This window comes from Coregonus lavaretus (genome assembly GCF_964263955.1).
Source record: "Coregonus lavaretus genome assembly, contig: HAP1_SCAFFOLD_5176, whole genome shotgun sequence".
In the NCBI taxonomy this organism is placed as follows: Eukaryota; Metazoa; Chordata; class Actinopteri; order Salmoniformes; family Salmonidae; genus Coregonus; species Coregonus lavaretus.
The window spans coordinates 18,186-31,340 of NW_028162674.1; the positions used below are offsets into that span (position 1 = coordinate 18,186).

Genomic DNA, 13,155 nt, shown 5'->3' on the forward strand with positions numbered 1-13,155 from the left:
TTAACAGATGGTACAGGTGATGTGGCTATATTTAACCATGGTGAATTTCCCTCTCTCTCTCCTTCACTGTCTCTTTCTCTTTGCCTCTCTCAGCCTCAGACAGTGTGGGAGAGGTGGATGTGACTACTAGTTGTTTCCGGGGTCGAGGCGAGGGCTACAGGGGGACAGTAGCAGTAACACCCAGTGGAGTGACCTGTCAACGCTGGGACTCACAGTACCCCCACAACCACACATACATACCCCGGGACTATCGTTGCAAGTGAGTGACCCACGCTTGTACGGACACACATCGACAACCCTACACACACTATATTACATGTTAAAGGGCATTCAAATATAACGTAAAAAAGTTATTCCCAATTACATCTTAAAAACAGTGATTTTCAAACACTATGTGATTTGTGGTGACATGTGGAGCAAGAAAATACCCTCCCTCTGGCTAGAAACTCATTGCAGGTTTTGAAAATCACATTTTGTCTTACTTTTAATACTACCCTTTGATGTCACAGAGAATAATTTATTTTAAACACCCGACAAGGCCCAAATCCCCGTCATTCGCAGGAGAAAGAGACGGTCGGAGTGCCTTGTAAGGATCCGACAGCGAGTGGGTAATCTGCCTCTACCATCAGTCCTATTAGCCAATGTACAATCATTGGATAACAAAATAGACAAGCTACGATCACGAATATCCTACCAACGGGACATTAAAAACGGTAATATTTTAGGTTTCACCGAGTCATGGCTGAACGACGACATGGATAACATACAGCTGGCTGGGTTTACGCTGCATCGTAAGATAGAACAGCCGCCTCCGGTAAGACAAGGGGTGGCGGTCTGTGTATATTTGTAAACAACAGCTGATACACGAAATCTAATATTAAGGAAGCCTCGAGGTTTTGCTCGCCTGAGGTAGAGTATCTCATGATAAGCTGTAGACCACTCTATTTAGCAAGATTGTTTTCATCTATATTTTTCATAGCTGTCTATTTACCACCACAAATCAATGCTGGCACTAAGACCGCACTCAGTGAGCTGTATAAGGCCATGAGCAAACAGGAAAACACTCATCCAGAGATGGCACTCCTAGTGGCGGGAGACTTTTATGCAGGGAAACTTACATCCGTTTTACCTCATTTCTACCAGCATGTTAAATGTGCAACCAGTGGGAAAAGAACTCTAGACCACCTTTACTCCACACACAGAGACACGTACAAAGCTCCACCGGCTCCGACGCTCGTGGCAGGGCTTGCAAAGTATTACAGACTACAAAGGGAAGCACAGCCGCGAGCTGCCAAGTGACACAAGCCTACCAGACGAGCTAAATTACTTCTATACTTGCTTCGAGGCAAGCAACACTGAAGCATGCATGAGAGGATCAGCTGTTCCGGACGACTGTGTGATTACACTCTCCGTAGCTGATGTGAGTAAGACCTTTAAACAGGTCAACATTCACAAGGCCGCAAGGCCAGATGGATTAACAGGACGTGTACTCCGAGCATGCGCTGACCAACTTGCAAGTGTCTTCACTGACATTTTCAACCTGTCCCTGACTGAGTCTGTAATACCAACATGTTTCAAGCAGACCACCATTGTCCCTGTGCCCAAGAACACTAAGATAACCTGCCTAAATGACTACAGACCCGTAGCACTCACGTTTGTAGCCATGAAGTGCTTTGAAAGGCTGGTCTTGGCTCACTTCAACACCATTATCCCAGAAACCCTAGACCCACTCCAATTTGCATACCGCCCCAACAGATCCACAGATGATGCAATCTCTATTGCGTGCCACACTGCTCTTTCCTACCTGGACAAAAGGAACACATACGTGAGAATGCTATACATTGACTACAGCTCAGTGTTCAACACCATAGTGCCCTCAAAGCTCATCACTAAGCTAAGGACCCTGGGACTAAACACCTCCCTCTGCAACTGGATCCTGGACTTCCTGACGGGCCGCCCCCAGGTGGTAAGGGTAGGTAACAACACATCTGCCACGCTGATCCTCAACACGGGGGCCCCTCAGGGTTGTGTGCTCAGTCCCTTCCTGTACTCCCTGTTCACCCATGATTGCATGGCCAGGCACGACTCCAACACCATCATTAAGTTTGCCGACGACACAACAGTGGTAGGCCTAATCACCGACAACTGTTATTTTGCTGCTGCTCTTTAATTATTTGATATTTCTTTGTATATTATTTTTTTACTGATCTATCTTTTACTTAACACTTATTTTTCTTAAAACTGCATTGTTGGTTAATGGCTTGTAAGTAAGCATTTCACAAGGTCTATACCTGTTGTATTCGGCGCATGTGACAAATACAATTTTATTTTATTTGGTTTGGTGCTGGAGATAATGAATAGGAGGTTGAAAAGTGGCAGAGTTGCTCTTTAACTTGTTTAGAGAATATATATTTATTGTGTGTGTGTATGTTGCAGAGACCTGAGGGAGAACTACTGCAGGAACCCTGACGGCCTTGACCTCCCATGGTGCTTCACTTCAGACCCTAACGTTCGCAATGCATTCTGCACCAACATCCCCCGCTGTGGCACACAGAACACTGAACCCAAGGGTGAGAGCATAATCAAAACCACAGTAGACCCCTGAGCTAAAGCCTAGCCTATAGCTCCAGGAGCTAATACTGGTCTTCAGGTCTCAGACAATGGTAGTGCAACGGATATTTACTGCTTTTGGTTATACTAACAAGTGAAGTGGGCGGCGGGTACCCTAGCGGTTAGAGCGTTGGGCCAGTAATCAAAAGGTCTCTGGTTGAAATCCCCAAGCCGACTAGGTGAAAAATATTCCGATGTGCCCTTGAGTAAGGCACTTAGCCCTAATTGCTCCTGTAAGTCGCTCTGGATGAGAGCGTCTGCTACATTTTTATTTTGACCCTGCAAAATAGATGGATTCCTGATGCAGATATGTTTTCTCTGTTTAATGCAAATTTACTTGGCATTCAGTGTTGTCCCTGAAGTATGATCTCCTGAGCAACTTATAAAGTATGTTTCTATAGAAGTATTACTGTAGGACTCTGGGAATCACAGCCCACTGCACATAAATAAACTAGCTCTGACAGCATTACAACATCGCTCTGTCCCATTGGACAGTGAGGGTGGAGGCTCTGTCCCATTGGATAGAGAGGACAAGGAAGCGCTGTCCCATTGGATAGTAAGGGGATCTGGAATACAGATTCTTTAGGGTTGTGTTTTTCCCACACTCAGATTAGAATCTCGGGGCTGAGACAGTTTTGTGACTGGTGTTTTGTAGTCATGTTCTGGTCTACCAGTCAGGACAGCAGAGATTTGTACAGTTTCAATACTATATTTCCATGGGGTTGGTGTGGTCTGTAGCATTCTGACTTATATTACAGGAACATAAATATGTTTTCATATTTTATTAGCCTGGTATCATACTGTGTGTGTGCGTGCGTTCCAGACTGCTACGAGGGCAATGGAGAGAGCTACAGAGGAGAGGTGTCAAGGACCAGGTCAGGTCTTCCCTGTTCCATCTGGAGAGACCATAGGTAACAAAACCACATGCTACACATCTGTGTGTGTGTTGGGGGGGGTGGGGGGAGGAGGGGGGACCATAGATGGGAGTAGGGCTGTGGTGGTCATGAAATGTTGTCAGCTGGTGATTGTCAAGCAAATAACTGCCGGTCTCACGGTAATTGACCGTTAATTAACATAAACACGTTTCGCATATCCTGGCTTCCACGCATTGCCTACAAGCCACTGATGCAGACCTTTGGAACAATCTATATTTTAAAAAGTCAAATAAATCCATTTGATATAGCCTACACCATCACAATAAACCATTATTTATTCACATGATATTGTCACGATCGTCATGGAGAGACCAAGGCGCAGCGTTGCAGGTGAACATATTTATATTTATTTAATGATCACACGATCAAAACAACAAACGAAAAACGTGACGTCTATGGTTTAAACACAAACCAACACGAACAAAATCCCACCAACACAAAGTGAAAGACAGACAGTTAAATATGGCTCCCAATCAGAGACAACCAGCTGACACTCGTTGCCTCTGATTGGGAGTCACTCAGGCCAACATAGATAGACAACGACTAGAACCTAAACAAAATAAACACCCTGGCTCAACATACGAGAGTCCCCAGAGCCAGGGCGTGACAGATATGAAGAAAATGTAGTCTATTTCAGAAGAACAGAATAGCATACAATGAGTTGTCCTTATGTTAGGCCCTGATCTGGCAGTGCCATTTGGCTGTAGGCTAAACTAGTTAATTTAGAAGAAAGATTTTCTTAGAATTCTGTGGCATTATTTTATATTATTTTATAGTATGAAGAATACAATTGAACATACTGTATCTGAATAAAATAGAAAGGATATTTTCTCCAAATGATTTCCAATGGAGTGCGCTCATCCAGCTATTCTGTGTTGAGTGGTTAACAAAGAAACAGGTCCTCCTATATGCTTAATTTAGATGTATTTATGCAACTTTAGTTGTGATACAAACGTTGGGCTATATGTTTAGATTTTTAATACATGCGACTAATGATGAGTTGAAAACGTTGCATCAAAGGCATGAGCTCTGCTTTGTTTCTTGTGCAGGCTGCGCACACTTCATCAGTCTCTCATTCACAATTTGTCAAGCACTTGATAATATTCTCACAAGGCTTTTAATTTCCCGGCGGCATCCCCCTTGTGTGGCTGTAATGCCCCCTAAAAAAATCCATGGCTTATGTGGCCAAAATGGCCATTGTGCCTTTGGGCTGAATATAATAATTATAATTCCCTTCTCCCAGCTGCCATTCGCCGTGCTCCGAAGCACCTCTCACTCACATGGCTCCCTCAGATATCTCAATTGTTATTAGCCAATGCCTGTCACGTGATTGGCTCCTTCTCACAGGCATCTCAGCTCAGAAGTAGGCTACAAGTGAAGACAGACACATCGGGCAATTGCGCGCGTCCTTATTATCGAATTCCGAGGTGCATATTGAAGATGTTAGAAGAACTGTCCACATTTACTTTTCATCAGCCAACAAGATGAGTAGGCCTAACAAACAAGAAAAGCACTAGCCTATGTCAATCTACTATCCCCCATAGTACAAAACTTGACCTATTCTATTGGTCAACTTGGCCTTCTGTGCGAGAAATAAATATTCCAAACATACTCTGGGACAGTTGTGGGATGCAATAGATCCCAAATTAATACAACCACTGCATAAAACAACTTTAAAAGCAATGAGGCTGATGCAACAGATCAACAGAAAATGTTGATAAACTATTAGGCTATTTCTTCACATTATAAGCCCAGCAATGCCCACACGGCAGTAGGCTATAAGCGCGAATGTGCCTAAATGCAATCAATTAGCAGGAAAACACGTTCTCAAAAGTGAACGCAAATGTGATTATGCATGTAATGCTTTATTATAAAGGTGCATTTTTGTGGTGAAAATGATCTTCCCCAAACTTGAAACTCACGTGCCGCCTATGTATGCCAGTTAGGCTTTACACCGGTTGTAAAGCGGATTAATATGCCTAATTTTAAGAAGTTATTTGGCCACTTTAGTTGCGATACAAACCTTATCAAAACATATAGGCCTATGGGATAGGCTACATGAGATGTGTGATTATGATTTGAAAAAGTCACAAAAAAAGCCATGCGCTGTTTCTTGGCTTACTGCACATGATGGGCATCATTCACAAGTGATCATTTATCTTTCACCAGTGATAGGCTAATATTGTCACCCATCAGACTATTCTTAATTTAATCTTGTCTTTACATATATACTAAATAATATATGTGTGAAATTAGTTTTGATTTAGAATGGACCATTATCATGCACCTGTCTCGGAACAGGGGCAGGGGGAAAAAAATACATGTAATCTATGCACTTAAATAGCGAATGGAGGACGCTTTTCCCGTAGTTCATTTTCATGCCAGCCAGGTAGGTTATACTCCTATTTTAAAGCAAAGCATGGTGCTTAATATTAGGAAAGTACAGAAATAAATATAGTAGGCCTAGCCTATAGAAAGCTGATGGGTTCCTCCTCTTTTTAATAGAGGCCATCAAAACGATGTTTTCTCGCGCAATTGCATAGCCTATAGAAATGTTGTGCAACATGAGTTTATGGGTTCTGATACAGTGTTTGATTTGATTTTCGATCACATTACCAGGCAGTTAGCAAGTTTGGTAGGCTACTAATGACCATCAGAATCATCACGTGGAATTTGACTGCGGTCATAACTCATGACTGCCAGTGTGGCGGTAATACGGTCACCGTAACAGCCCTAAGAGGGAGTGCCCTATTCAGAAACACATGGTTGAACCTAAGAGGTCATGGGGGAGTTAACCTGTAGCTGACCTGTGGTCAAGTCATATTGGTCTAACAGAGAGTCAGAGCCTGGCTGTTCTCAAGGAGAGAAAAACTGGTCCATTACTCCACTCCACTGTAATGGATGGTTGTGTGGGTGTGTAATAAAGCATCTGGGGGACATGATGCAGGCCTCCTCTGACCCTGAGCCTCTTCCCTTCTCGGAATACTTCAAAGCCAATCGGTTCCTCTGCTTGGCTCCCGCCCAGAGGTTAGAGGTCAGAGGTCAGTGGTTATTGTTTATGTTTGAGAGACTCAGAGGAATCACACTCTCAGCACTCATGCACGCACACGCACACTGTGCGTCACACTGAACTCCTCTGAATTCCCCTATTATCATCCTGGAATGTCTGGGAAGGAATTCTGTTGGTGACGTTCCAAACATTACGATCATTGCCCTGTGTCAGTGTAGGTGTGTGTGTGAGAGAAAGAGAGATGGGGAAAGAGAGAGAGAGAGGCCATACACAGCTGTGGCTCCTCTCATAATGGTGGGCTGACAGTCTGTCTTTAACCGTCTCTAATACTCTCCTTTGCTTTTTGTGTGTATAGTCGGGACAGAGATGCAGCGGTGCTGACTGTGGGACAGGAGGGGAGTTTCTGTAGGAACCCAGACAGAGACACACACGGCCCCTGGTGTTACACTAACAACGCTGCTATACCCTGGGACTACTGCAGCGTCAAACCTTGTGAGCCATACACACACACACACACACACACACACACACCACTGCTGTAGTAGCACTGTCACTGTGTTGTCACTGAGACCTCCATCTTGTGTTTCATCCTCTGTCATACAGGTGAACCATCAGAGAACACCATTCCACAGAGAGGTCAGTCTCTCTACTACTGCCGCCTTCTGGTTTTCATGTTTTCATCTTGTACTTCTCTTTGGGTATAAAATGGTTGTTTCAACATAGTTTCCTCTTTCTCAACTTGTCAGTGGAGGTGTCCAAGGTGTCATGTTTCATCCATAAGACGACCAGGATAGTAGGAGGCGCTCCAGTCGCCATCACAGACGGAAGCTGGATGGTCAGCATACAGAAACGGTACACACACACACACACACCTGGCTTTGCTTCTCTGTGTTATCAAGGTATAAACTCTGCTCTAATGGCAGATGTATAGACCATCTGTCCAAGTGTTGGAGTTAGCCAAGGTTCATTCCCAGTGTGTAATATCATGTGTGTTGTGTTCCCTCCCCAGGTCCAGTCACTGGTGTGGAGGTTCTCTCATACGAGAGGAGTGGGTCCTCACTGACAGACAATGCTTCTCCTCATGGTAACTGCATCTCTCTCTCTCTCTCTCTCTCTCTCTCTCTCTCTCTCTCTCTACCTTTCTTCCTCTCTCTCTCTCTCTCTCTCTCTCTCTCTCTCTCTCTCTACCTTTCTTCCTCTCTCTCTCTCTCTCTCTCTCTCTCTCTCTCTCTCTCTCTCTCTCTCTCTCTCTCTCTCTCTCTCTCTCTCTCTCTCTCTCTCTCTCTCTCTCTCTCTTTACCTTTCTTCCTCTGCCCTTTCTCTTTACTATGCTTACATCCACCCGTTTCCCCACAGTGTTCCAGACCTGAGTGAGTACCGTGTGTGGTTGGGTGTATCAGACCTCCGTGGCTCGGCTCCTAACAGCTCCTTCAGACAGGAAGTCTCCATCTCCCATGTGATCTGTGGTCCTGAGGGCTCCAACCTGGCCCTCATACGGCTGGCCCAGTGAGTGCCTGAACAGAAATATACAAACACTCCTGGTCGTATATCATACGTTTTCTATTCTTGAGAGGATTCTTTTGTCTTATTTTCTTTCTCTCTGTCAGGCCTGCCCTCCCTGCAGATAGTGTCCACACAATTCAGCTGCCGGTGGCTGGGTGCTCCATTGCTGATGGCTCGATGTGTAGCATGCATGGATGGGGCGAGACCAAAGGTACACACACATACCATCACATCCATCAGGATTGTATCATCCAGGAAAGGAACTGGTTACTCATTAGCTGTACTGATGTCTTGTTGTCATGACTATAATCCCCCCTCCTCTCACCTATCACTCAGGTACGGGTCATGAAAGTGTACTGAAGGTGGTCCATCTGCCCATGGTCAGTAATGAGAGGTGTAGTGAACAACACAGAGGGAACCTCCACATCACAGACACCAAGATTTGCGCTGGGGGGAGGAGGGATGAGGGGGTCTGTGAGGTAAGGAGGCTGGTGAACTACAAATGAAATGTGCACTGAAACACTTGAACAGTTCGCTCTCACCAGGAGTTGACTGTATGTTTTTACTAATGTATGCTTTATGTCTCTCCCCCTGTCAGAGGGACTATGGCGGTCCCTTGGTGTGTCAGGAAGGAGAGAGCAGGGTCATAGTGGGGGTCAGTGTCCATGGCAGAGGCTGTGCCCGTGCCAACCGGCCTGGCATCTTCATCAACGTCCCCTTCTACACCCAGTGGATCCACAAGGTGTTCAGACACTACCCCGAACCTCAGCTCAACTAGGCACTACCCTCAGATCAACTAGAGATAAACCTTTATCCCATCATCAACTAGAGACTCATTAGACCCAACCTTTAGACATCCTACACCCAGTGGATCCACAACTAGACCCCCCTTGATATAGACACACATTGTTGTCACTACTCTTACCAGTGGCTCAGTCAGTTAAGGACCAACTGAGTCCCTGTGCATTTGAAAGGGGGAAAACTCCAGCCGTACCGTAAATATCAGACGCAACTCCAAACTTGATTCTGGACTTCAGACTCATGGGCTTCTATATGTCTATGGAGTGGACCTGTGAAGTGGAATGCAATTGTGTTGATCAGACTGCTGGATTGATCCTTTAGATAATATAAATGTGTAGTGTTACAAACATGCTACTAAGGACAACAGAGGTGTGGATATGTGGATATGTGGTCGGCCAACCACCATGTCCTGAAGCTGGTAAGGTTTGGATGTTCAGGACTCGTATTGTACACAGTCAGTAAGAAGATGTAGATGAGGTGGTAATAGGGGAGAGTGGGGTAAGTTGAGACACCCCTTGTTTCTAGGAAAACATATACAAAATTAATAATGTGACCAAATTTTTAGGAAGAGGTCATCATTTAATGGAGTCAGAAGGAAGAAACCACAAACCAATTTTCACAAAGTCAATGGATTGTATTGTGTTACAGGTTTCATGATGCTTGTATCTAAACCAAAGTAGATCGTTTTCAGATTGTTTTGTACATCAGTTGGGGTCTCTATAAGCTACAATATGAGGTCCTAAACCTAGCATGAAAGTGCATCCTTGTAGCTGTGTGGATCAAATATAAAATCAAAATGTTTGCCTTGGGGTAAGTTGAGCCAATGGCCACCATACCCCATTCAAATTATGATTACATTTAGTCAGTTTTATGCATAATATTTTTGCAATGTGTCATGCATATAAACTCAAGATAGTGCATTTGTATTATTACAGAGAAGACATCATCATGCCCCTTGTATACAAACATAAAACAAACAGGGGTCTAGCCCCCATTGAGTTTATTGAGAGAGCAGCCAAGGAAGTGAGAGAAGGGAAGAAGTCAATTGAGCAGCAGCAAAGGATGAAAAAATAGACCTTATGACACTGAAGAGGTACATTGACAAGAAAGAAAGCAAACATGTACCTGTGTGAAAGAGAGGCTATGATAGAGTAGCAGAGGCACACAGGGTCTCACCAGTCTCAGCTTGCTAAACATATAAAAAATCTCGCAGACCAATTTCATGGGCTTAGTAGCCTCAAATGCAGAGAAGTTGCCTACGAATTGGCACATTGAAACAACATCTCTGTCCCAGACAGCTGGTCAAGAAATGGAAGGGTCAGTGATATTGAACAGAGAGATCTATATCTGAATGTAGGCATACATTTAAGATATATAATATACCACACCCCCATTCCATGAATTAAACTTTGACCTACCAGCACCATCACCCACTATCACAGGACACGATCACCCACTTACCCAAAGGCGGCTGAATTTACCCAAACCCGGGGTAAATTGTGCCAAGAGACCACTTTTTTTGGACAAGCTATGTTTTCAAAACTGTTATGTTTACATTAATTCTGATTATTTCCAGGGATACACAACATCCTGAAATACACTACAAAAGTATGTGCTCGTCAAACATCTCATTCCAAAATCATGGGCATTAATATGGAGTTGGTCCCCCCTTTGCTGCTATAAAAGCCTACACTCTTCTGGGAAGGCTTTCCACTAGATGTTGGAACATTGCTGCTGGGACTTGTTTCATTCAGCCACAAGAGCATTAGTGAGGTAGGGCATTGATGTTGGGCGATTAGGCCTAGCTCGCAGTCGGCTTTCCAATTCATCCCAAAGGTGTTCGATGGGGTTGAGGTCAGGGCTCTGTGCAGGCGAGTCAAGTTCTTCCACACCCATCTTGACAAACCATTTCTGTATGGAGATCGCTTTGTGCACGGGGGCATTGTCATGCTGAAACAGGAAAGGGCCTTTCCCAAACTGTTGCCACAAAGTTGGAAGCACAGAAGCTGTAGCGTTAAGATTTCCCTTCACTGTTACTAAGGAGCCTACCGCTAACCATGAAAAACAGCCCAAGACCATTATTTCCTCTCCACCAATATTTACAGTTGGCACTATGCATTCGAGCAGGTAGTGTTGTCCTGGCATCCGCCAAACCCAGATTTGTCCGTCGGACTGCCAGATGGTGAAGCCTGATTCATCACTGCAGAGAACGTGTTTCCACTGCACCTGAGTCCAATGGCGGCGAGCTTTACACCAATCCAGCTGACGCTTGGCATTGCGCATGGTGATCTTAGGCTTGTGTGCACCTGCTCGGCCATGGAAACCCATTTCATTAAGCTCCCGACGAACAGTTATTGTGCTGAAGTTGCTTCCAGAGGCAGTTTGGATCTCTGTAGTGAGTGTTGCAACAGAGGACAGACGATTTGTACGCGCTACGCGCTTCAGCACTCGGCGGTCCTGTTCTGTGAGCTTGTGTGGCCTACCACTTTGCGGCTGCGCTGTTGTTGCTCCTAGAAGTTTTCACTTCACAATAACAGCACTTACAGTTGACCGGGGCAGCTCTAGCCGGGCTAAAATTGCACGAACTGACTTGTTGGAAAGGTGGCATTCTATGACGGTGCCACGTTGAAAGTCACTGAGCTCTTCAGTAAGGCCATTCTACTGCCAATGTTTGTCTATGGAGATTGCATGATCGATTTTATACACCTGTCAGCAACGGGTGTGGCCGAATCCACTAATTTGAAGGGGTGTCCACATACTTTTGTATATATTGTGTATATTTAGATATCTTTGGTAGAAACAATACTATTTTTTCCTTGACATAGTGATGCTGAATGTAAAAAATGGCTCAACATACCCCACTCTCCCCTACACTTGATTCCTGAAGTTACTTGAATTACTGAAAAACAAAAGGCAGTAGCTCTCCACTTTTGTAGTGTGCTTCTGTAGGGCACTGTCAAGGTCACTAAAGCACAGCTCTGTACTTCTTATGGCCTAATGAGGGCATTATACTGTAGTATGCCTGTAAGTGTCTCAGTGTAAATAGTTTGCTGGGTGTGACTCTAACACTCGGAATGTGATATGGGTCTTATAGACCTGTGAGAGGATGGTGACGTTGGACTTTTAGGAATATGGAAAGATCAATATGAAGCCATTGAATGTAAATATGTTGTATTTCTGTATATGTACAGTCTTTTAAAGGTAAAAGGGAATGTATTGCAACTACAAGCCTTACCAGTGTCTGCTCTCCCCCCCCCTCCTTTCTTTCTTTCTATTCCACTTTGCTCGTCATCTCTCCTCCCCGCCTCTCTTACTGCACTAATGTATTCTGTTTGATAAACACACAGAACTCATTACCACAGGCCAGTATGACTGATTCCAAGCGCGCACGCGCGCGTGTGTGTGTGTGTGTGTGTGTGTGTGTGTGTGCGCGTTCTGTGAATTCTATTGGAGTGAGTTATATTCCCTCCCCTCCCACAGCCTCTGGCAGACATCCAGTAACTATCTACTCTGGAAATTAACTTTCACAGCATCTGTTACTGCAAACTGTTATCTAAATGGAGGTGTACTGTATTTTCAGTGTTATAATTGTGAAAGTATTAGCCTCTATATCTATCACACATTGGTCTGACTATTTCACCTGGGAATGTGAGGGGTCCCTCAAACAAGTACGCCCCACTTTATAGCTTTTGTTATATTTCATGCATTTCTATTTGAACATTTAGTGAAGTCATATTCTGTGTGTTTGTGTAATGTAAATGTGTTATGCTGCTATACAATGTTAAGTATTACATGTTAAGTATAACATTATATGTACCTGTATACTCTAGGCTACTGTACATGTATTGTTTATAATTAGAATACTCAATTTCAATACAGTACTATCATATAACTGTAATAGCCTACACCGTGTTCCTTTCTCAATGTATCTGTAAGTTAATCATTGAATACTATGTCTCTGTCTTAGTGTTACAGTATATTACGTCATGGCACCATACCCATATACATTCAGTTTGTCCATTTAAATATCATTAGGAGGTTGTGAGTGTGATCATTAGACCTAATTTCCATTTCAACCTTTCGGGGAGAATTTCTTGCATGCACAACAAGGCGTTATAACAGTAGGGCGTAGGTCTAGGCTTCTACAGGTGTCTATGTTAAATTATCTTCAGAAAGCGTCCATAAATTAACAGAAGGAAATTGTCTTTGACACGTGGTTCACATATAAAGCACATTAAAAGCACCAATGCTAACATACATGGGACAAGAAAATTAAAAAGGTAGGCACTAAGCGCA

At 44.0% G+C, this 13,155-nt stretch overlaps 1 protein-coding gene across 1 annotated transcript in view; it reads left to right on the forward strand.

The window, feature by feature from the left end:
- The window catches only part of LOC311119025 (hepatocyte growth factor-like), a gene marked incomplete at its 5' end in the record, with an annotated part of 30,799 nt that extends 18,042 nt beyond the window's left edge, over nucleotides 1–12,757 (forward strand). Inside the window, 11 exons of the mRNA XM_084193780.1 lie at nucleotides 94–259; nucleotides 2,437–2,570; nucleotides 3,434–3,521; nucleotides 6,911–7,047; nucleotides 7,159–7,191; nucleotides 7,302–7,407; nucleotides 7,565–7,639; nucleotides 7,912–8,061; nucleotides 8,163–8,269; nucleotides 8,395–8,537; nucleotides 8,657–12,757. Of these exons, the coding sequence (XP_084049906.1) occupies nucleotides 94–259; nucleotides 2,437–2,570; nucleotides 3,434–3,521; nucleotides 6,911–7,047; nucleotides 7,159–7,191; nucleotides 7,302–7,407; nucleotides 7,565–7,639; nucleotides 7,912–8,061; nucleotides 8,163–8,269; nucleotides 8,395–8,537; nucleotides 8,657–8,836 (1,319 nt within the window). The remainder of the gene's footprint in view (nucleotides 1–93; nucleotides 260–2,436; nucleotides 2,571–3,433; nucleotides 3,522–6,910; nucleotides 7,048–7,158; nucleotides 7,192–7,301; nucleotides 7,408–7,564; nucleotides 7,640–7,911; nucleotides 8,062–8,162; nucleotides 8,270–8,394; nucleotides 8,538–8,656) is intronic.
- Nucleotides 12,758–13,155: the final 398 nt, after the last annotated feature.